This window comes from Pteropus vampyrus, unplaced genomic scaffold (genome assembly GCF_000151845.1).
Source record: "Pteropus vampyrus isolate Shadow unplaced genomic scaffold, Pvam_2.0 Scaffold3, whole genome shotgun sequence".
NCBI lineage: Eukaryota > Metazoa > Chordata > Mammalia > Chiroptera > Pteropodidae > Pteropus > Pteropus vampyrus.
This window is the reverse complement of record NW_011888784.1, coordinates 2,608,504-2,634,256: the sequence shown is the minus strand read 5'-3', so window position 1 is coordinate 2,634,256 and position 25,753 is coordinate 2,608,504. Positions and strand designations below refer to the sequence as shown.

General features: G+C 36.1%; 1 protein-coding gene across 3 annotated transcripts in view; it reads left to right on the top strand.

Annotated features, from left to right (window-relative positions):
* The window catches only part of SMAD4 (SMAD family member 4), a 39,097-nt gene extending 18,599 nt beyond the window's left edge, over nucleotides 1-20,498 (top strand). For 2 of the 3 annotated variants that reach the window (XM_023531077.1, XM_011360481.2), the window contains 2 exons: nucleotides 12,465-12,603; nucleotides 14,091-20,498. In XM_023531077.1, coding sequence (XP_023386845.1) covers nucleotides 12,465-12,603; nucleotides 14,091-14,302 — 351 coding nt within the window. In that variant the 3' untranslated portion in view covers nucleotides 14,303-20,498. Of the gene's footprint in view, nucleotides 1-12,464; nucleotides 12,604-13,130; nucleotides 13,244-14,090 lie in introns of all 3 variants that reach the window. The other variant, XR_002780572.1, reaches the window with a different exon arrangement.
* The last annotated feature ends 5,255 nt before the right edge of the window (nucleotides 20,499-25,753 follow it).

The following is a 25,753-nucleotide window of genomic DNA, read 5'->3' as shown; positions in this document are numbered from 1 at the left end:
TGGGAGGAGTGGAAGATGTCTTTTTATGTATTAAATATCAGAAATTACGTTTGTGTATAAAACACATTTCCTGGGGGTATTATTTATTGACATGATTGGTTATCTAGTTTTATGGTTGCATTCATACCCTGTTATTAGAAAATTTGTCAAATGTTTTAAAGTAAAGTACAGACTCTTGAAAATATTGAGTGAAACCCCCAAACTTATATTCCTTTGTTATAAAATATGTAAAATTTTGGAATTTTATCTTAGCCAGTTCAGTATTTTATGGAGGGGAATTCTAAAATTAATAGATTTTCAAATTAAGAACCTAAGAAATGAAAAATTCTTCAACATCAGGTTTTTTAAGGTTATTTTTTTGCATTAAATGAGTTTTATTTACTGTATCATTTCACAGTTTAAGCCTAAGGTATTTTTCATTAATTATTATGTATTCAGCTCATTTTAATTTTAGTTTATAACATACACCGAAAGCAAAAGATAGTTGTAATTAGATAGTCTAAATATATTTTTAATCTCAGATTTTTCAGTCTTCCTAAGCGTCTTCATTGTTAGCTGTTGTAAATTAGTAGAATTAACTACTTCACTTATTCCTGGGACTTTTCTTAGCGTACAAATAATACAACCAAGTAGTATCTCCAAAAATGGAATCGCTTGATTGCCTCACAGCAACAAACCAGATATCTCATTTTCAGTCACTACATGTCAGTTAAAGGGTATAGGGGTCTTTTTTTTTTAAATGAAACTTTCAAATATATCAAGTATAGAGAAAATAAACCCCCATCTACCCATTATCCAGCTTTCACAATTGTCAGCATTTTATCAATCTTTAATGTGTTTTTTTTCCCTTTACTTTTTTTCCTGTAGTAATTAAAGCCAATTCCAAACATTATAATAGTTTACTCATAAACTATTCTGGCATAAATCTTCAATTTATAAATACTTCTAAAAAACAATCACAGTGCTATTTATCACACCTAGTAAAATTAACACGAATTCCCTGTTAAGTGTTTTGACATTAGAGGACCATTTATAGTTTCGATTTCTTAAAATAATAAAATATAACAATAAAATGTTAAATTATATTTATTGATAGGGTATCACGGTGTGGAAAATTTGGTTAGTAAACAATACATAGAATATGATCCCCTTTTTAATTAAATAATGTCATGGATATTTGTATTTGATTATATATCCACAAGTCTGGAGTGGTGTGTACAATGTCTTAGCAGAAATTGTCTCTGGGAGATGGAATTATCTTTTATTTGTATTTTCCAGTTTTTCCACAAGGAATTTTATTTGTGCTTTGTTACTATTTTTAAACGGTGTTGGATTTTCTCATATGCTTTGTAATCTATATTTGTTGGCAAGTTTGCCTTGAGAGAATTAATTCTTTTTTAAAATTTTTTCTTCCTTTGTTTGCTTTTCCCTATAGAGCAATTTTGCCTTAGTCTGGCACTCAGGGATCCACATTTCAGAACCAATTTTTATAATTAGGAGATAGAGGAGTTTTGTCCCTTGAAGAAGTTGAGTTCTAATCCCTAGGTATGCTCAGGACCTAAATCCTGTTGCGTAGGTTTTTCTGATATTTACCTCTGCCACAGGCAAGAATTTTATTCCTAGGTGCATTTCTGAATTAGCTGTCAAGGTATTTTACCAGCGGCTGATTCATGGGCAGCTGCCCAGTTGTTAGCCCTCAAAGAGCCTGGCAATTGTCTCTTTCCATATTACTCTAAGAAGTTGAATTCCTGTCCTCTACATCTTCTGTTTACGGTCCTGGTACCCCAAATACGTCCAGTCTTGGTTCGTGCTCTATACTGTGAGTTTTGTTTATGCATCATCAGTTAATGGACATAGGGTTGTTTCCACTTTTTGACTATTATGAATAATGCTGCTATGGACATTCATAAACAGGTTTTTAGGTAGATGTATGTTTTCATTTTTTTGGATATATACCTAGGAGTGGAATTGCTGGATCATAGGTAACTCTATGTTTAACTTTTTAAGGGACTGCCAGACTATTTTCCAAAGTGGCAGTGCCATTTTACAGTTCCACCAATAATATATAGATAAGGGTTTCAGTTTCTCTATATTCTCAACACTTATTATCTATCATTTTTATTTTGCCATCCTAATGGGTATGTACTGGTATCTCATTGTGATTTCGATTTGCATTTCCCTAATGGTTAGTAATGTTGAACATCTTTTCATGTGTTTATTGGCCATTTGTATATCTTCTTTGGAGCAATGTTTATTCAGATCTTTTGTCCATTTTTAAATTAGGTTGTCTTTTTATTATTGAATTGTAAGAGTTCTTTGTATATTCTGGGTATCAGTCCTTATCAGATAGTTTACAAATATTTTCGTTTTTTGGCTCGTCTTTTACTTTATATGATTTACAGCACAAAAGTTAATTTTTAAAAATTTTATTTTTCAGTTACAGTTGGCATACAATAAATATTATATTAGTGCATACCATAGTGATTAGATAGTTATATAACTTATGAAGTGATTGCCCGATAAATCTAGTACTCATTTGATACCATATATAGTTATTACAATATTGATTGTATTCCCCATGCTATACTTTATATCCCCATGACTGTTTTGTAACTACTAATTTGTACTTCCCTTCCCCTTTTTCACCTACCCCCTCCAGTCCCCTCCCATCCGGCAACCATCAAAATAGTCTATCTATGAGTTTCTGTTTTGTTTATTTTGTTCTTTAGATTTCACATGTAAGTAAAATCATACGGCATTTGTCTTTTTCTGACTTACTCCACTAAGCACAGTACCCTCTAGGTCCATCCATGTTGTTGCAGATGGCAAGATTACATTATTTTTTAATGGCTGAGTAATATTTCATTCTATATATGTACCACCTCATCTTTATCCATTCGTCCATTGATAGACACCCAGGTTGCCTCCATATCTTGGCTTTTGTAAATAATGCTGCAATGGACATACAGATTCACATATCCCTTTGAGGTAGTGTTTTGGGTTTCTTTGGATAGATACCCATAAGTGGAATTACTAGGTCCTTCTTTGTCTCTTGTTGTAGCCTTTGTTTTATTTTATTTTATTTTTTTAGCCTTTGTTTTAAAGTCTGTTTTTTCTGGTAAAAATTTTGCCACCCATGCCTTTTTTGTTTCCATTTTTGTGAAATACCTTTTTACCATCCCTTCATCCCCAGTCTGTGTGTATTTCTATCTGAAGTGAGTCTCTTGTAGGCAGCATATGTAAGGGTCTTATTTTCTTATCCATTCAGTCATCTATTTTTCGATTGGAGCATTTAGTCCTTCACATTCAAAGCAATTGTTTGTTGATAGATATGTAGTTATTGCCATTTTATTATTCATATTTTTAAATTTTCTTAAAGAAGTCTGTCCAACATTTCTTGTAATACTGGTTTGGTGTTGATGAACTCCTTTAGCTTTTTCTTGTCTGGGAAGCTCTTTATCTGTTCTTCGATTCTAAATAATAGCTTTACTGGGTAGAGTAATCTTGATTATAGGTACTTACTTTTCATCACTTTAACTATTTCCTGCCAGTCACTTCGGGCCTGCGTAGTTTCTGTCGAGAAATCAGCTGACAGTCTTTGGAAGTTCCTGTGTAGGTAACTAATTGCTTTTCTTTTGCTGCTTTTAAGATTCTCTGTTTTTAAGCTTTGGCAGTTTAATTATGATGTGTCTTGGTGTGGTTCTCTTTGGGTTCATCTTGTTTAGGACTCTGCACTTCCTGGGCTTGTATGTCTATTTCCTTTGCCAGGTTAGGGAAGTTTTCAGTCATTATTTCTTGAAATAGGTTTTCAGTTCCTTGCTGTCTCTCTTCTCCTTCTTGTACCCCTATGATGCAAATGTTCTTGTGCTTGATATCCCAGCAGTCCCTTAAACCAGCAGTCCCCAACCTTTTGGCACCAGGGACCGGTGCTCCTATAAGAATCTAATGTCTGATGATCTGAGATAGAGCTGAGGCTGTGATGCTAGCTCTGGGGAGCAGCTGCAATACAAATGAAGTTTCCCTCATTCGCCTGCTGCTCACCTCCTGTTGTATGTCCTGGTTCCTAATAGACCATGGACCAGTACTGGTTTCTGGCCCAGGGGTTGGGGACCCCTGCCTTAAACTATCCTTGTATTTTTGGATTCTTTTCTTGTTGCTGTTCTGATGGGGTGTTTTCTGCTACCTTATCTTCTAAATTACTGATTCGTCTTCTGCTTCATCTAATCTGCTGTTGATTCCTCCTAAAGTAGTCTTTATTTCAGTTATTGCATTCTCCATTTCTGACTGGTTCTTTTTTACGTTCTCCGTCTCCATTTTTATGTTTTATATTTCTCTGTTAAAGTTCTCCCTGAGTTCATCTACTCTTTTCTAAGTTCATTGAGCTTCCTTATAACTAGTGTTTTGAATTCTTCATCTGGTAGATTACTTGTCTCCATTTTGTTTTTTGGTTTTTTTTCCTGGAGCTTTGTTCTAGCCTTTCATTTGGGACCTGTTTCTTTGTCTCCCCATTTTGGCTGCCTCCGGGTGTTCCTTTCTATTTATTAAGTAGGGCTCCTGTCTCCTGGTCTCAGGAAAATGGCTTTTCGTATAGGTCCTGTGGGGCCCAGAGGCACAGTCTTCTCTGGTCACTTGAGTCAAGTGTTCCAGGTGTGTCCCCTGTGTGGATTGTGTGTGCCTTCCTGTTGTAGTTGAGCCTTGGTTGCTGTTTGCATGTCAGTGGGAGGGAATAATCCTTGGGCTAATTGGTTCTGAGGACAGGCTGGTGAGGGGCTGACCCTACGGAGCAAGATTTGCTTTACAGGGGCCCAGTCTGCCCTTTGGGTATGTGGTCCTTGGATGCAGCCCTAGGTGGTGCTCTAGCTTGGTCAGAAGCTAGCCACTGGGCGTGCCAGCCCTGAGACCTCCTGGGAGAGACCCTGCTGCAGACTAAGTCCAGGCTTAGCCTATGCCTTCCCCTGGACCACCTGGCAGGAGTCACCAAACGATCTGCAGATGGCCGTCGCCTATCCTGGGCTTGGAGGTGCCTGGAGAGGCCAAGCTACGAACCGAGGCAGGCTGCTGCTAGTGCCAGGCTTGGGCTGCTCAGCAAGAGGCGTGGAGCACACTGAGGCCAGATGTTGCTTGTTTGGGTTTTGTGAACCTTTGAGAGATTTTAAGAAACTCTGCAGCATGAGCCAAGACAGGTCATTTTTATGGAAAAGCCACTGGAAGCGCTTAGGTGAGCCCACAAGTTGGGTGGGGTGGGGTCCCGGAATCACCAGAGAAGGGCCACCAGGGTTAGCCATGTTGATGGAGACTCAGATATGCTGCTGCTTGTGTTTTCAGGTTGGGCAGTGGGAGGGCTCAACAGAGGAAGAGTGCCCTCTGCCAGCACTTCTGTCTGAGAGAAAGCTGCCCCACCAGCCTTTGCCTTGAAGCCAGATCCTCTCTGTATGTCCTTGGTGCTTTTCGGGCAGCTGCCCCAGTGCTGGAGCGTGAAGTGAGTGAGTCCATCAGTGAGTAAGTCTGTGCACTGGCCTCTTAAGAGGAACATCTGCAACTTTATCTGCCCTCTGTCTCAGCCACAGTCTCATCTAGTTTTCACAGCCAGAGGTTGTACAGGTTTTTCTTCCTGGCACTGGAACCTTGGACTGGGGAGCCCGATGAAGGGCCAGGATCCCTCGCTCCTCTGGTTCTCAACTGCCACAAGCAGATATGGGGACCAGCCCATTCTACATCTCCACCCTTCCTACCTGTCTTGAGGCCTCCTCTCTGTCCCCAGCTACGGGAATTCTATTCAGCTAGACTTCAGGCAGCTCCCAATGATGGTTGTTCTGTTGTTTAGTTATAATTTTGATGTGGTCATGAGAAGATGCAGACACAGTGTTTACCTACTCTGCCACCTTGACCTGAACCTAGCCAAAAGTTGTTAATTTTGATGTAGTCCAGTTTATTAGCCACTTGTGCTTTTGGTGTCAAATTTATCTATTCTTTGGCTGCTCGTGCTTTTGGTGTCATATCTAAGAAATCATTGCCTAATTCAAGGTCATGAAGATGTACACCTCTTTTGTTTTTTTTTCCCCCTAAGGGTTTTATAGTTTTAGCTCTTACGTTTAGGTCTATAATCCATTTTGAGTTAACTTTTGTATATAGTGTAAGGAAATTGATCCAGCTTAGTTTTTTGCATTAGAATATTCAGTTGTTCCAGCAACTGTTTGTCGAAAAGATTGTTTTTCCTTTATTGAATTATCCTGACACCCTTGTTGAAATTCAGTTGTCCTTAAATGTAAAGGTTTATTTCTGGGCTGTCAGTTCTGTTTCATTGATCTGTTTATCCTTATGACAGTACTACTCTGCCGTGGTTACTGTAGCTTTGCAGTAAGTTTTGAAATTGCGAAGTGTGAGTTCTCCAGCCTTGTTCTTTTTCAGGATTGTTTTGGCTATTGCCATCCCCTTGTAATTCCGTATGAATTATATGATTGGCTTGGAGGGTATCCATTTTCAATAGTTTTTTGTTTGTTTGTTTGTTTTATCATTTGTATGTGTGTAGAGCAGAAGAAGATGATTATGCATACCTATTCATCCATCTTGACTGGAAGGAAGTCTCTGGATTCTGTAATTTGAAGTGAATAGATAGAGCACTGCAGTATTGAATATATATACCATGTGCCAGATGGTAGTAATGAACTTATCAGATGTAGGGTAGTGTTGAAAACATTTGAACTTAAAAAACGTGGAACCCTGTTGTATAATTCATTTCTAGGATTGTCAAATAAGTGTAACATCTCTACTTTGGTAGACATGACCTTTGAAAAGCCCTCAAGATATGAGATATATCATTACTTGATAAACTACTGTCATGGATAGATTTTTATAGTAATCTCAGGCTTTTACCATGAACAAGAAAGAACTTTTATTAGAGTTTTTTTTAAAAACCTCATTTTTGTCAACTGTCGAAGATTAAAAAAATTTTCTATTTACCAGGTATATTATTGCTCTTCAGAAGAGTCGTCTTATTAGCTCTAAGGAAAGAGATGCAGGTATACTCTAAATGTAGCATTAGCATTTTCTTCATTTGCTTATTTTGGGGGCAGCATTAACTAAAGGATCGATTTAGGTTGTCAGATATATTCTCACCAGAGATGATATTACTGGAGTGAAATGTATGCAGATAACAGGAAACCGTGGAAGGAATGTCCGCACATTGGGAATATATCCCCCAGCAAACACACAAACACATTTTTCTCTTTTAAATAAAACTGAGAAAGATACAGGTTTGTAAAGCCATTCTTTCATTTTATGAACCAAGAAGCTAGACTTAAATTGTGGGTTTTTTTCCCCCTTCTAGGATGTCCTTTTCCTGCTTCTTATGACATAGTAGTTATCTTATATTTATGCTAATCTGGTGATGAAATGTCATTTTACAATCTTTAAACGAAGCAGATGTTTGAATTCTCTTATAGTTACCTTGCTCTTTTGCTTTCAGAAGTCAGATCTGTTTTTACTGTTGCTTAGCACTGGGCACTCAGGTTTTTTAACAGCTTTATTGAGAAACTGATAGAAAATTTATATACCATATTCCCTTACTTAAAAGCGTATAATTTAATGATTTTTAGTATGTTCACATTTTTAGAACATTTTCATAACCCCATAAAAAAACCCTGTACCTATTAGCTGTCACCCCCACCCCCTACATTTCCCATAGCCCTAGACACCCATTAACTACTTTATATGTAGATTTGTCTATTGAGAACATTCATATAAATGGAATCATATCATATGGTTTTCTGTGACTTTTTTCCACTAAGCATAATGTTTTCAGGCTTCATCCATGTAGCATGTTATATGTACTTCATTTTTTTCTGTGGCCGAATAATAGTCCACATACCACATTTATCCATTCATCAGTTGATGGACATTTAGGTTTCTACTTTTTGGCTGTATTATGAATAATACTGCTATGAACATTCATGTATAAGTTTTTGTGTGAATGCATGTCTTTCTCTTGGATATATACCTAAGAATGGAATTGCTAGGATCAAAATTCTATATATAACTTTTTGAGAGACTATCAAACTTTTCTAAAATGGCTGCACTATTTTACATTCCCATCAGCAGTGTGTAAAAGTTCCAGTTTTTCCTACAGTCTTATCAACATTCATTATTTGTCTTTCAGCATTGGTCATCATAGTGGGTGTGAAGTGGTATCTCGTTGTATTGGTTTTTGATTCACATTTCTCTGATGATGTAGATTCAGGTTTGTTTTTGAAGACATATATGTTGTGAGAAGAGGAGGCAATGAATGCTTCTAAACCAGAAGTAGGCTATGTTGAAGGTTATTATAATTCCCACTTAATATGTAATTCCCAATTATATATTATGATTCTTAACTCCAAGTCAGGGAACTTAGCAAGTCCCTCAAATGCCCAGTATACTAACACAATCATGTTTCTCTAGTTCTTGGTATTGATTCAAACTGAGAGTATTTTGAAAGAAAAATGCCAGAATTTGACGTCTGGTTGAAAGACAATATCCTGAAGATGTTGACAATGATTTTTTATAAGACACTTGTGTTAGATAATAAGTTTGTAATAAACTTAAATGAAGAATAAGCACAGGGAACATGTTTAATTAAATGAAAGCAGAGGTAAGTTGTTGATTTGCTCAGGATTGCTGATCAGAAATACCTTCTGGATCCAAAAAGAATATTTAAAACCTTTGGTTCCTTTGAATTGTCTTCATCAATAACTTGGCCATATTCTGAGAGGAAGATGGTTGCATTTCAGTGATAGCTTTAATTTTACCATCCAGTATAACAGCTGAAATATATTATGGTATAGTGGGTCAGATACAGTATATAGTCAGGAGGCAACCCAGGTATCAGGTAGCAGTATAGCCAATAATCATAAGTCTTCTGATTTGAGTGCTGTAATTACATAAATAATCCACTGTGGAAGGAAGGTTTGCTGAGGTGCTTAATGAATCATTTTTGCTGCATCTACAGATAAAAGTCATTTTAAAATTTTATCTTTATGGTTACCTATAATATGTGCTGCTGTTATTAGCATAGATTTAGGTAAGACAGTCATTGTGATTTTTTTACAACGTATTGTAAAGAACCTTTGTGTGAAGATCTTTTGGTTATTTTTAATGACTTATAAAGTTGAGAGCAAAGTCGAACCCTGGAAATTTATACGTAAGTTTTATTCCCTGCTCCCAGATAATAAGATTATATATGTGCCATACTTCGTTAGTGATGATTAAAAACTTTTTAAAAGTGATTGTAAAGACCTAAATGTAAAACACAAAACTATAAAACTCCTAAAATGTAACATAGGAGAAAACCTAGATAACCTTGGATATGGCAGTGACTTTTTAGATATAGTACCAAAGGCATGATCTATGAAAGAAACAATCGATAGGTTGGATTTCCTTAAAATTTAAAACTTCTGCTCTGAAAAAGACAATGTCAAGAGAATGAGAAAATAAGCCATAGACTGGGAGGAAATATTTGCAAAAGACACATCTGAAAAAGGACAATTATTTAAAATATAGGAAAGTCTTAAAACTGAACAATGAGAAAACAACCTGATTAAAAATGGGCAAAACACCTGACTAGACATCTCACTGAAGAAGATAACAGATAGCAAGTAAGCATATGAAAAGGTGTTCGACATCTTACATCATTAAGGAATTGCATATTAAAACAACAGTAAGATACTTCTGCACACCTAGTAAAATGACCAAAATTCAGAACACTGACACCACCAAATGCTGACAGGAATGTGGAGCAACAGGAACTTGTTATCATTGCTGGTGGGAATGCAAAATGGTACAGCCACTTCTGGAAGACAGTCTGGTAGTTTCTTACATAGCTAAATATACTCTCACCATACGATTCAGCAACCATGCTCCTTGGTATTTACCCAAGTGAATTGAAAACTTATGTTCACACAAAAACCTGCACATAGATGTTTATAGAGCTTTTTATTCATAATTGTCAAAACTTGAAAGCCATCAAGAATACTTTCAGCAGGTGAATGGATAAATAGACTGTGGTATAACCACACAATGAAATATTAACAACAATAAAAAATGGGCTATCAAGCCATGAAAAGACATGGAGGAAGGAATCTGATGGCATATTACTAAGTGAAAGAAGCTAATCCGAAAAAGGCTATATACTATATGATTCCAACTCTGTGACCTTCTGGAAAAGACAAAACTGGAGACAGTAAGATCAGTGGTTTCCAAGGGTAAGGGGGAGGGAAGGATGTGTAGACAGAGCACGAAGGATTTTTCGGGCAGTGAATTGACTCTGTATGGTTCTACTTTGTTGGATCCATGTTGTTATACAGTTGGCCAAACCCACAGATTATACGAAACCAAGAGTGAACCCTAAATATACACTATGACTTTGATAGTGACATGTCACCATAGGTTCCTTGATTGTAACAAATGTACCATCGTAATGCAGTTTGTTGATACTGGGGAATGTTGTTGATAGTGGGGAATATTGTACTTGAGTGGGACAGGGAACTCTCTTTACTTTCTGTTCAGTTTTACTGGGAACCTAAAACTGCTCTAAAAAGTAAAGTTTATTAATTTCCTTCTTTAAAAAGAATGGTTGTAGAGCTAGCTATTCAGCTTTTCAAATATTTGAGTCCCTGCTTTGTGTTATGCTAGGTAATGCCTTCCAAGAGGTCATAGACCAATGGAAAGTTTCAGAATCTAGTGGATTCTTGGGAAATCTTGAAAAAAATAATGGTTTTTTTCCCTGGGCATTGTGGGATTTTTGGTTTTCAGACCTGACTTTGTTATGTTTTCTGTCTTGAAGCCTTTTAGGACTAATAGTTTGGCCAGGTAATACAGTAATATATATTTGACAAGTTCATAGCTCTTTAGAGAATGAAATGGTCTGTTTTGTTCTTCATTGATGCTGGAAGATAGGCATTGAATGGAGAAATAAGTAAATGGCAATGTGATTTGCAATTGGGAGGGGATTGCTTTGTTGTATGGTTTGTATGAATACCATGATTAAAGACAAAATTTTTTCAGGCATCTGAAAACTAATGGTTTGGGTTCCAAAAGTGTTGTTTATCTGATAAAGTATGTTATTCATTCTTTGATTTCTTTTATTGTTAAAGACAGTTATGCTCGCTCATATTTAGGTTTTGTGCATAGTAGGAGGCTTTTTAAAAAGTACTATTTGAATGAGGAATATGGTCACACGGTTCAGTTTGAAAAGTTTGCCTTGTGCAGCCTTGCTCCTGTGCTATCCTTTTCTGCAGCTTCTACAGGTGACCACTCGGCTTGTGTAATCTTCCCATGCTTGTTTTAAATGCAAATATAATCAAACACATTATTTTAGGAAGTTGATTTTTTTTAGGAAAAAAGGTGATGTGATTTGTCATTCATAATTTGTTGCTTACTGAACGAACGTTGTTCCAGTACTTTTATGACGATAAGAATAAAAGTGTCAACCCCTTCCTTACTATGTCAGCCCTTGGATGGCTGATAAAGAACCCTGAAATTCTTATGAACTCTTTAACTCATCCTGCAAGGTAAATGGCTACAGGGGAGGCCAAAAACAAAATAAATAACATTTATTGACAACGTATTACATATTATGCAAAGTTTACAACAACCCTACGAAAAAGCATGTACACTTAGCATTCCTGTTTTATAGATAAGAAAATTGAGGTTCCAGAGAGATTAATAAAGAACCTATGTAATAGATAGTATTATCAGTGATAGTATTCAAAAGCCAAGCTTTTTTTGAAAAACGATGAGCATTTTTTTAACATGCAGAAAACAAGAGAGAACCTAGTTTAATAAAATCCCATTATTCATCACTGAGATTCAGTAAAGATTTTATATTTGCTTTACCTTTTTTTGTTTCTTTTTTGTTTTTGAGTTTAAATACATTTTCTTTGTTTCTTCAGTATTTTAAAACAAGTCCTAGACAGCTTGTTATTTTACTCCTATGTAGTAAAGTATGCAACTCTAAAAAAAATGCAGATCTTAATATAGTGACAATGCCATTTATTAATGTTCCTCCAAATAGCTAGAATGATAAAAAAGTTGGCCATATGACCAAGGTCATCATTTCAGCCTAAAGAAAACTCAGCAATTTGGTTTGAAAGGATGGGGTGATTTCTTGAAATGATTTCATTTTACACAAACGGGTGGTTTTTCAGAGGGACAGTAATGACTGACTCACACTGAACCTAGGTAAAGGATGCAGAGGCATGTGGTAGCCACATCTGTCCTGATAGTGAAATGTGCCTCTTGGTGAGCTCCAAGCCACCTTTCCTAACTTCCAGTTACAACATACATAAAAACTTAAAAAGTTTACTTAATTCTTTTTATTTATAAGAGAGTTTAATGAAGCCGAAAGTTTAGATAAATTGTGCATTGGTTTTTGATGAATGGAATCTTTTCTGACGGACTCATAGCATTAAACCTATACTTTTTTTTAAAAGGTCTTTGATTTGCGACAGTGTCATCGGCAGATGCAGCAGCAGGCGGCCACTGCACAAGCTGCAGCAGCTGCCCAGGCAGCAGCCGTGGCTGGAAACATCCCTGGCCCAGGATCAGTAGGTGGAATAGCTCCAGCTATCAGTAAGTATGCTTTTGGTTCGTTTGTTTGTTTGAGTGTAATAGTTGGTGTTTTATCTTGATTCACTCATTTGATTAGTTAGTTTAAGCAGTAATAGAAATTAAAGTTCTTTTTACTGGGATAAGAACATTTTTGAATTTGTTAAAAAACGATTCTTCTATATCATTTGCCCTTTGTCTAGGACCCTGTTTTCATTCTTTTTGTATCAAAAAGGGAATATGGGATGAAGAAGAAAAAGGGTTATTGTTACATTATTGGTCATCTCCCCTTTTTTTTGTTGATGTTTTTAATTCCTGCCTCACCAGCCAGGGTGGGTTGTTATCACTGACATGCTTGGCTTTATTCTGGAAGGAAAGCGTATTTCAATTTCAGAATTAGGCACTTCCAATTTTTTTTTTAAAGTATGCTAAGCATGGAGAGAAAACTAAGTGAGGGTGGTATTTTGATAACTTGTAGACTTTTTTTTAATTTTAGGGTAAAATTGAACTGTGTGCCAGGTTTCACACTGATGGGGAATTTTTTACTGCAGAGTTAAACTCCTGACTATAGACTTTTATGATGGAAACACGTGGCACCCATCTTCCACGTCTGAAGGCATAACTAGTGATTCATTCAACCCCTGTTCTTAACCTCTTCAGTGTGGTAAGCAAATCACACTGGCTAAGAAAACTGCAGTGGCCCTGCAGGTTTCTCTACAGTACATGCAAATTCCTCCCATTAGTTGCATTGTAATATTGATGAATGCAGATTGACTATATATGACTGTATGTTCTGACTGGAAAACTAGATGCAGAGTCTCCATTGTGACTTACATTCAGGAGTTTACAATGTAGAGGTAGATAAGGCATACTCGTTTATGGGATTTGATTTTTTAAAGAAATTTGGGCATCTAAACCATTAATTTGCTAGTTTTGATGTTATAAACTTGCTTTTACTAAGGAATCCAGAACTGTTATTAAATTTCTCATTCTCACCTACTGCCCCCATTGAGTAATTGCATATTATCTCTGTTACCTTGTGAAATTGAGAGACAGACATCATCTGGTCATCCAGGAAGTTTTAGTGGAACCAGGACTGTTAACTGTTTCATTCTTAGTCATGTCTTACTCTGAACTAGACTGTTTAGACAGACAGGAAAGTTCTTAGAACCATTCTGTGGAGATGCTACCTCTTAAAAACAAGTTGTTTCTTTTCCCTTCACCTCCACTTCTAAAGAGAAAAATTGGTGGGGTGCTGGTAGATGGTAGTAATTCACTTTATAATTCATGGGAGCTAGAAGACTCATGTGGAATGTAAATTGTCTTAACCAAAAGTTTTCAGTCTCTTGACAAAGTTTAGATCTGTACTTACTTCTTGGCACTTTGACAGAGAAGTTATATACTGGGGAGAGTGAAGTAAAGAAAGCTGGTCACTTTATTAATGTAAGATGTAGGAAGGATGGGAATACATCAGCCTGTCCCTCTGACGTCTTCCAAATATTTTCCGTTAGGTTTGTCAGCTGCTGCTGGAATCGGTGTTGATGACCTTCGTCGCTTATGCATACTCAGGATGAGTTTTGTGAAGGGCTGGGGACCGGATTACCCAAGACAGAGCATCAAAGAAACGCCTTGCTGGATTGAGATTCACTTACACCGGGCTCTCCAGCTCCTAGATGAAGTTCTTCACACCATGCCTATTGCGGACCCACAACCTTTAGACTGAGGTCTTTTACTGTTGGGGCCCATAACATTCTTTGTCAGGATGGTGGACTATAAAATACAATCCTGTTTATAATCTGAAGATATATTTCACTTTCGTTCTGCTTTATCTTTTCATAAAGGGTTGAAAAATATGTTTGCTGCCTTGCTCCTAGCAGACAGAAACTGGATTGAATCAATTTTTTTTCCTATTTAGAACTTTTCAGGCATGGCTCAGAGCTTGAAGATCAGGAAAAACACATTCTTATTAAATCTTCACCAGTTATATATGAAGGAATCATTCCAATGCTGGAAAATTTAGCCCTTTAAACTGTCTTAGACCCTTTTATATGCAGAACATCGATATGTGTGTTATTCTACAGAATAAATTCAATATTGCTGATTTTAAAGGCAGAGAAGCTCTCTAAGTTAATTCACCTATGTTATTTTGTGTGCGAGTTGTTATTGTTGAACATACTTTACTCCCAGGTATTGTGCCATGTGGGTGAGTTAATTTTACCAAGAGCAACTTTACTCTGTGTTTAAAAAATAAGATAGTTAATGTATTATAACCTTTTATCCAAAATATTTTTTGCAAGTTAAACTAGTGAAGATGATTTCAATTCAGATTGTCTTACGATTTCAATTTTATTTTCGCCAAGGCAAAACACTAATCTCTCTGTATACTGAGAATTCTTTAAAATTATCAAAGAAATATCATTTAAAATTACACTCGTTATCCCTGTTGGATAACTATTTATCAAGTAGCGTACTTTTGCCCTGTTAAACAGTAGACGTAGTATATATTTCTAGGCAGAAGGTTGGTTACTAAGCAGCCTAGAAGAAGAATTTCTTTTTCTTCATTAATTCATAGGGAAAGGTTTTGTATTTTTAAAAACACTAAAAGCAGTGTCACTCCACCTGATAACTTACCATTCTGCAAAGGTGGCAATGCTTAAACTAAATGATGAGTATTTTGGAAACTGCTAAATTCTGTGTTAAATACTGTGCAGAATAATGGAAACATTATAGTTCATAATAGGTAGTTTGGATATTTTTGTACTTAATTTGATGTGTGACTTTTTTTTCATATACTGTTTAAATCATGTATGTTATGACATTGTTTAAAATTCAGTTTTTGTATCTCGGGGCAAGACTGCAAACTTTTTATACCTTTTGGTTATTCTAAGCCCTTTGCCATCAATGATCATATCAATTGGCAGTGACTTTGTATAGAGAATTTAAGTAGAAAAGTTGCAAATGTATTGACTGTACCACAGACACAATATGTATGCTTTTTACTTAGCTAGTAGCATAAATAAAACCAAATCTCAACATAAAAAGTTGAATTCTAGGTTTGATTTTTAAGTTTTTTTTCTTTTGCACTTTTGAGTCCAATCTCAGTGGCAGGACACCTTCTACTAAATGACAGGCAACAGCCAGTACTGCAGCTTTGGTTTTTCCCTTACACTCTACTGGGACTTCCCCATGGACATTATATATCAAGTAAAGAATTGGTTATTTTTTGAACTTTTATTTTACTGTAGCAAAAATAGTCCTGATTGTCTACAAGATAAATAAGTTGTCTACAAGATAAGTAGTTTGAAATAAGATCAAGGATTATCTTTCAGATGCTTTTACTGTTTGTTTGGAAGGCCTTTCTAAGTGTAGTAAGATTCTAAGGTGTGTTACAAGTTTGAGATAATGAGAAGCACTTATGCATGATAGTCATCCTTATATCGACTTAGGTGAACAAGTCTTCAACTTCCTTGCTCTGAAAGTCTTAAGACCACCTAGTAACCACTGAGTTTGCTTATTGCTGTGATTTAAACATAGTTGTTGATTCAAGCTACATGTTTTTTGTTTTTAAAATAACTTCTTTACCAACTCATTTGTACTCTTGAGTACTTACAGATACCTTTGTTAAAAACCTCATTTTAATCTGTAAAAGTATGGTGATTTAAGTTTAATTGGCAGATTTTTTAAAAAGATATTTTTATTCTTTAGAGATTATTGACTTTAGGTCTATTTTACTGTGAATGAAAAGTAGGAGTGAGAGTAGAGTGTTTTAGAATGACAGATTTTTAAAATCCAGTTTATTTGATTAGAACCATAAGCATGTTATGATGTAATCTATTGCCTCCTTTTCTACTTTAAGGAAAGTTTTCATGTCTGGGGAAAGTACATGGAAAATATTTGCTAAGAAGTCTATCTTTGAGGCCAAGCCACCTTTCTTGGTTTCTTTCTGCTAAGAGCCATAAAAGTACTAAAAGTACATAGAAGTACTTCTAGTTATTAGTTGCTACATACTTATACCTAGATGCAGTCACATGCTTTTGAGAAAACATCTAGTATGTTATGATCAGTTATTCCTGAGAGCTCAGTTGTTAAATGGTATTTCCATTTCTTAAAGGTAGTCATCTTTGATGAGTAAGACTAAATCACTAGGTTTAAAATTTGGGGCTGCTTTAAGGATAGAATAGTTTCTACAGTTCTCGGAATCTGATTATTATGAGGATACGACTCTGGGTGGGTTTTCTCTCTCTAGTTCACCTTTCAAAGATTCTCAAAATGTTGAATTTCTATGAAAGCTGAGTGAGAGATGCACCAAGTATGTACCTTTATAATCCAGTATGAGGCCAGTTCCACTTTTGTCCAGTGCCTTCCAGTGCATTATTGAAGGGAATCCTTAATGGTGTTGCCTTTATTTTCCAGGGAGTAGATTCTTTTGTGGGATTTAGTGTATCTCATTTTTTAAAGTATACTACACCTGGTATACAAAGATAATGACAATAAATCACTGCCATATAACCTTGTTTTTCTAGAAGCATGGCTCATTTGTATTGGCCTAACCACTAAATAGCTTGCCTATCCCATTCCTCTTGTAAACATTGTAGATTTACAGGTTCAGTGGTCTGGCTTGGGGATAACCATACTCGAAACATCCAAGTAAACTGAACACACGTTAGCTGTGTTGGATTTCAGTAGGGAAGGATGTGGTGTAAAGGGAGATAAATGTAATAGAAATTTTGAAGGCAAAGTAGAATGTCCAGTCTTCCAGATGATAATTTTAAAAGTTTACTGCAGTTATCTTTTTGATTGTGCCCGTCTGGAGATGGGAAATTTTACATTTTCCCAAGTTGCTCCTGCACTGTCTGTGGAAGTTAAAGAATATAAGGTGGAAATATTTTTATTCCTGGTTTGGTGGTAACTCATTAGCTATTATGCAAAATCAGATTAGTTCAGATCCTTTTGGAGAGCCTTTTGGAAGAAGCAATTTTCTTCTGAGTAGGGTAGAATCCTGTTTGATGGTAGTTTTTATAGTTTGCTCCCTTTATCACTAGTCATTTTACTGGAATTTTATTCTGCAGTAGCAGATTGGGAAAATGGTAAATGAATATATGAAAGCAATTACCTGTAAAGTCAGTCAGTTAACACCTCATTTGTAGACGGGGCTTGGCTAGGACTAGTAAATAGTTGAAGAAATGTGTTCTTTATCTTTCCAAAATCAGAACCCATCTTGTTGCAGGTGGCTATCTGTAAATAATTGCCTAAATCCTCCTTTGCAAGATTGAAAAAAATAGGCTATGAGAAACTTTTGTTCAAACCTTTCCATTTTTTTCTGACAGCTAGATAAGGAAGGGTGTTAAAAGTTAGTGGCCTTATTCAGTGCAGCATCCTCAGGCACAGCCTTGTTCCTAGCACTTTTCCCAGTGTTGTTGCTAGGTTGTTTATCTTGTTTATCTGGTACCACTGTGGAATGGGATTTTCCACAAATTCCAAACTTGCCTTAAGCAGTAAAACTTTTTTATTTTAGCCATTTCTTTGACGGAGTTATCTAATATAGATATCAGAGAACATACTGGATATAATGTTTCTTTCTGTGCCTAGCTGCCTTTGTAGACTTCAGGGGCTGCATAGACAGGCTGGACTGTTTTGCCTTTACTAAATGGTTGCAGACTGCTTTGGTTTTGAATGTTTAGTTTTTTTATCTACTCTCCCCAGTCTTCTCCCTTCCTGACAGTGACCACTTCCTGTGTGTAGTTGGTGTACCTCCTCTTGGTAGTTTCTTCTTCCCTTTCTGATTCATTTTTTTCCAGCTGCTTGGGCAAGGAAACCAGATAACCATACTTATTAGAACTTTCTTTGAAACACAAGGGCAAACTGGGACAGGACCCAAGAAACTTTCCTGTAAAATACTGAAAAGGACTTCAGTGCTTTGGCATTTGACTGCTCAGAGTGCTTCCTGATTCTTGCTGAGTTTCAGGTAGTTGAAGTAGAGAGAAGTGAGTCATTCATATTTTCCCCCTTTGCAAGATTTTGAAAGGTTTCATTGCTTCCACTTGAACGCTGCTCATGGGGGTTACAAGGGTTACTAAATTAGTATCAATAGCCAGAGACAATACAGTTGCCTAGAGAACACCAGCAAAAACAGCAAAAAAAAACCCACAAAAAACAAAAACCTTAGAAAGCGAGAGGGTCATTTTTGTTTTGGTGGTTCTCTTCTGAGCCCTATGTTCTGGCATTCCTCTTCTACAGATATTTTTGACCTATAGGTGCCTTTATGAGAATCGAGAGTCTGATATCTTGCCCCAAGTAGTAGCTAAAGTAATTGATGATGATTTCAGGGATTTTAACATCAGACTTGAACGAGTGATGAATGAACCTTTTTTTCTTTTTTCGAACTGTAGGAAGGACTGAGGAGAAAACTCCGGTGAAGACAATCATTTCTCTCTGTTGATGTGGATAGATTTCAGTTTATTTACGAGGCTTTCTCAGTAGGAGTCAGAGCCAGTGTTCTTGTTCAACCTGAACGAGTGGCTCTTGGCTGGGGCCAGACAGTTGTACTCTCTAGTTTGCCCTTTGCCACTAATTTGATGTATGACCTTAGGCAAGTCATTTATCTTCTCTGGGCCTCAGTTGCCTCATCTGTAAAATGAGGGAGTTGGACTAGATGAGTTTTTCCAGCTCTGAAATTTAAGTGACCTTGCCTACCTTCCAGCAGTTTTTGATTTCTTCCTTACCTTTGCTCTGCTGTTTGAGGAGGCTTTTTACTTATTTCCATGTTATTCAAATGAGACTAGGCTTGATATTTTATTACTATTCTTCTATGGACAAGAAGTTACATAAGAATGTCCTTAAGACTTAAATTCAACCAAAGGCCTAGCACCACCCTGGGGGCTGCAATAAATACCTTAAAAAAAAAAAATGGGGGTTGGGGGGGGTTTTCATTTTATTTTTCCATCATCTCTATTAAAGGTTTATTAAGGCTTTTTTTTTTTTTTTTCAGTCATAACATTTTACCTTTTGGGTTAGTTTGTGTGCAACACCATCCCCTTAAGTGCTGTGTGCTGGTAAATTTTTTTCAGCTAAAATGAATTGAAAACTTACCGTAAATGCCTAATGATATTAGAGGTCATGACTTTGGTTGAGTCTTTGGTTTCTTAACTCTTCTATGTTCAAAACAGGGAAATTCCTTTCAAATGCATCAATTAAAATGGTTTATACAACTCAAGAAAACAATACCAGTGGATGATTATTCACTTTATTCTTGGCTCTTTTTAGGTCCATTTTGATCAGAAGACTTGGCTGGAACATTCCTTTCAGAGTTCTCTTCCAGCCTATCCTTGGATGAGTGTAATTAATGAACTTGGCTTTTTCAAGGACCTTGAGAGCCTTCCTTGGGGTCGGGTCGAGGGCGGGATGTTGGGGAGTCCTGGTAGAGGCCAGCTCTGTGGTAGCTGGGAGAGGAAGTGATGAAACCAGCTGCTGTTGCTATGGCTGCTTGTCATTGATAGAAGGACTCATGAGCTTGGATTAGTTAAAAGGCTAAACATGGAGTTGGCAAACATCCTCCAGGTATTGGGTTCTGGCCAGTACCTTGGACATGTGATTTAAAGGAAGCGTGTGAACGCTTGCAGATAATGAAAACCTGGTGGGCTGCAGAACCATTTGGAGGAAGTGGGACAGATTTGGTGCTGGTATTTCCCAACTCTGTCTCCTCCCCTGAACTCAGAGGAATGCAGCTATGCTAAAACCCAGAGAAGAGCCACGCTTAGCTTCTGCTTTTGGGAAAACTGGTCAGCTAAAGCTGTGGTAGTTCCTTTGTGGCTTTCTGTATACTTTTGCCTGGTTGAAGTCTGTGGCTAAAAAATAGTTGAACCTTTCCTGAGAACTCTGTAACAAAGTATGTTTTTGATTAAAAGAGAAAGCCAATTAAATCATGTGCTCATTCTTTTTCTTAAGCTTATGGATGTTTTGGATCTGGAAAGAGTTCCTAATTACTTAGAGATTTCTCAAATTTGAGGACAACACTTCATTGCTCTGTGACCGCTGAAATGGGGAAAATGGCATTTCAAAATATGACGATGGAAGAACAGTCCCCATTCTTTTCTCATTTCTAACAGGAGAGAGTGGAGTGATGGTGGTTGGAGAAAACGTAGGTGTTAGGAGATTATGAGAACCAAGAAGAGACAGAAATCGGAAGTTGGAGGCCCTGTCATTGCCCATCTATGGATTCAGGAAAGCTACTTCCCCGCCAAGCTGCCTCCTGTATGGGGAGGGGGAGGGCCAGCGTGGAGGGTGTATGTCAGGTAAGGCGAGTCTATGGCGATGGCTTATAAAAAGCACAACCAAATTAGTATCTTCTTTTTAATCTTGCTGGTGTGAATTCCAGAGATGTTTATAAGGCCGAGAAACTCGTTCTTACCTGACCTAAAGTTTAGTGTTTTAGGCTAGACCTTGAAGAGGGTAGTAGATTGGCATTCTCTTGGGGGAAAACATTCCTTTGTGGAGCACATCAGAAGAAAGGGCAGTTGTATGTATTCTTATGTATGCGCTCTCTGCCCTCTGCTTTTGACCCTCGATTCTTTGTGCTTTATTCCATCTCCTGCCTTATCACAACTCCCATAAATGGCAACCTCAAAAGTTAGGACATTCCCAACGCCCCTTGAAAGCCTCTTCACCCCATCGCACTGTGATAAATCGTAGTGCCCTTTTCCCTCAGCCCTTTCTAAAAGAATAATTCTTTTAGTTCTGGCCCTACTTTGGGGTTGGCATCCACTTCTATATTTTGATGTCTTCCTGTTAGGCCTCCACTTGGTCTCAGAGGGACAGGATGGGTTCAGAGACCAGAGAATTTGTCGCCAGCAGACCTGTCCTAAAAAAATAGTTTAAAGAAGTTCTCTAAATAGAAAGGAAATAATAAAAGAAGAAAAGTTCGAACAACAGAAGACATTAAAAACATGATGAGCAAAAATATGGGTATAAACAATGGGCTTTTCTCATCTTGAGTTTTCTAAATTGATAGTTGAAGTGAAAACGGGATTCTAGGTATAGAGGAAATACTTAAAACTGAAAAAGCTATATAAAGAGATAAACTCAAATAATATGGAAAAATAAAATGGAATTCTAAATAATGTTTAAATGACAATGAAGCAGAGAAAAAAAACCAAAAGAATAAATGGCCTACTTAAGCTCTCATATGTCAAAAATTGCATTAAATGGAAATGGCTTAAATATACCAATTAAAAGATTGGCAGAATGGATTTAAAAATACCCAACTGTATATTGTCTATGAGAAACTCACTTAGAACAATAATGTAGGAAAGCTGAAGGAAAAAGTATGGAAAAATATATATCGGGTAAACATTAAAGAAAAGCAGGAGTGGCTGTGTTAATATCAGATAAAGAAGATTTCAGAGCAAAGAAAAATACCAGTGACAGGGACATAATGATTAAGAGGTCAATCCATCAAGAAGATATAATAATCCTAAATATGTATACACCAAACAACAGCAATATATGGGAAGCAAAAAGTGATAGGATTGAATGGAGAGAGAAATCCACAACTGCAGTTGGGGACTTAATACCTTTTTAAACTGATAGAACAACTAAACAAAATCAAGAATACTGAAGAACTCAACAACGTCATCAACTAATACAATCTAATTGACACAGAATAAGATATCCAACAGCAATCTACATATATTTTTCAAGTGCAAACACAACATATATACTAAGACCATATCCTGGATAGACCCCATACTAAGCAAATTTAAAAGAATTAAAATCATAGAGTATTCTCCAACCACAATGGAATTAAACCAGAAATCAATAATAACAGGAAAATCTCCAAACAAGAACTAAACAACATACTTCTAAATAATCCATGGGTCAAAGAAGTCTCAAGGGAAATTGTTTTAAAAAAAAAATAATGAGAAATGAAAATAAAACATTTGTGAGATACGGTTAAAGTAATGCTGAAAGGTAAATTTATAGCACTAATTGTAAACATCAGAAGGAAAATCTCAGTACTCTAAGCTTCCACTTCACATACCTAGAAAAACTCTAAGGAGAAGGAAGGAAAGAGCAAAAATTAATAAAACTGAAACAAAAACAATAGGGAAAATTAATGAAACAAAGAGCTGGTTATTTAAAAGATCAGTAAAATCGACAAACTCCTGGCAAAAAAAGAGAAGACTCAAATTAGCAATATGGAGAATGAAATGAGATATCGCTATAGCCATCAAAGGAAAAGAGAATACTACAAATTTACGCACGTAAATTTGACAAATTAGGTGAAATTGACCATTTGTTGAAAAAGTACAATTCATCCAAGATGAAGTAGATTATTTGAATAGCCCCATAGCTATTAAGGAAGTTGAATTAATTTTAAAATCCCCCCAAAAAGAAATCTCCAATCCCAGGTGGTTTCACTGGAAATTCTACCAAATGAAGAATTAATATCAACTACTACAGTCTTCTCCAGAAAACAGAAGAGAATAGTTCCTAATTTATTTCATGAATCTACTCTTAATACATAACAAGACAATACAAATCAAAGAAACTATAGACCAATATCCCTCATGAATATATATGCAAAAAAATTCTTTAAATATTACCAAATACATAAGAAAAAATGATACACCATCACTAAGTGGGGTTTATTCAAGGAATGCCAGGCTGGCTCAATATTTGAAAATCAGTGTAACCACATCAGACTAAAGAAGAAACATCTCATCATAGCAATTGATGCAGACAAAGCATGTGACAAAATCCAACATCCATTCATGATAAAAAGTCAAAAATAGGCATAGAGGGGGCACTCCCTCAACTTAATGAGTATCTACAAAACTACAGATAACATTGTACCTAATGGTGAAAAACTGCTTTCCATCTACAATCAGGAACAAGTCAAGGGTGTCTGCTCCCACTACTTTTATTAAACACAGTGCTGAAAGAAAGTTCTAGCTGGTGTAGTAACACATTCACATTGGAAGGAAGAAATAAAACAGTTTCTATTTTCCCAAGGAATCCCAAGGAATGTGTTAAAAATGAACTAATGAGTCCCATGAGATCAATGAATACAAGATTAATATACAGAAATCAATTGTTTTATTAGAAACAACGAACATGTGGACACTGAAATTAAAATATAATACTATTTACAATCACTTAAAAAGAAACAGGTATAAATCTAACAAAACACATAGGACTTTTATGCTTAAAGCTACAAATGCTGATAAAATAAACCAAAGAAGATCTAAATAAATAGAAAAATATGCGATATGTTCATAGATTGGAACACTCATCTAGTAGAAATGTCAATTCTCTCCAGACTGATATACGGTTTTAATGCAATTCCCATCAAAATCTCAGCAAGACTTTTGTAAAGACAAGATTATTCTAAAGTTTATATGGAAAGACAAACTAGACAAGCTAAGATAATTTTGATAAAGAAGGAAAAAGTAGGAAGAACCAGTTTACCCAAATTCAAGGTATTATATAGCTACATTAATCAAGACTGTGGAATTAGAAGCATAGACACACAGGTCAATGGTACAGAATAGAGAACCTAGAAGTTAACCCACAGAAATATGCACAACTTACCTGACGTAGGTGCAGAATTAATTCAGTAGAGGAAAGATAGTTTTTTTTTTTTCACCAAGTGGTATGGAGAAACTGGACATACATAGACAAAATGAACCTCGACCCAAATCTTACACCTTATACAAAAATTAACTAAAAATGAATCACAGACTTACGTATAAAAAGAAATTACTAAATTTTTAGGAAAAAAAACTTGGGGATCTAAGATCAAGCAAGAAGTTCTTAGACTTGACACCAAAAACATAATCCCAAAATGGAAAAATTGATAAATTGAATTCCATGAAAATTAAAGATATTTGCCCTATGAAAGACCTTGTTAAGAGGCTAAAACAACAAGTTACAGACTGGGAGAAAATATTTGCAAGCCACATATCTGATAAGGACTAATATCTAGAATATATAAAGAATTCTCAAAACTCAACAATAAAAACGCAAATAATCTAATTATGAAATGAGCAAAAGATATGAAGAGACATTTCACTAGAGAGGAGATACAGATGGCAAATAAGTACATGAAAAGATGTTCAACATCACTAGCCATTAGAAAAATGCAAATTAAAATCGCAATGAAATACCATTACACACCTATCAGAATGGGTGAAATAAAATACAGTGATATCATATGTTAGCAGGGTTGCAGAGAAAATAGACCATGCATACATTGCTGGTAGGAATGTAAAATGGTATAGCTGCTCTGGAAAACACTTTGGCAATTTCTTTAAAAAAGAAAAAAAAAAAAACAACTAAACTAAACATGCAACTACCACATAGTCCACCAGTTGCGTTCCTGGGCATCTATCCCAAGAGAACTGAAAACTTATGTTCACACAAAAAACCTGTACCTGAACATTTACAGCAGCTTTATTTCTATGGCTTAAAACTGGAGACAACCCAGGTATTCTTTAGACATTTAGACAAATGGTTAAACAAACTTTGATATATCCACCTCGTGGAATACTGCTTAGCAATAAAAAAGAACAAACTGCTGATACATGCAACCACCTTGATAAATCTCCAGAGTATACTGTTGAGTGAAAAAAGACTACAGGTTATTTCAATTATAGAACATTCTTGAAATGACAAAATTACAGGAATGGAGACCAGATTTGTGGTTGTCAGGGGTGGAGGAGGGGCCAGGATGGAGGTCAGTGGGTGTGAGCGTAAACCGGTAAGAGGAATCCTTGCAGTGATGGAAACGCCTATCTTGACTGTATTAATGTGGATAACCTGCTGTGGTATTGCATTATAATTTAGCAAGATGTTACTGTTGGAGATTTCTCTGTATCATTTCTTACCACTGCGTGTGATTCTATAATGTCAAAAAACTTAATTTAGAAAAAGTCATTTCTATAAGGCTTATCGTGAAAGACTGTCTCTTACCTCATTCCTCCCTCCTCCCATTCGTGTTTCTTAGCTCTTTTTCTGGGTTTTTCTCCATCTTTCTAAATAGCATATTTACATTGCCATTCCTTGATTTTTAAAAAAAATTTAGACATCCATTGACTTCCTACTCTGAAAAGTGAGGATAGAGCTCTCTCAATCCATCACTACCACTATTATTTACCCATTTAGCAATGGAATTAAA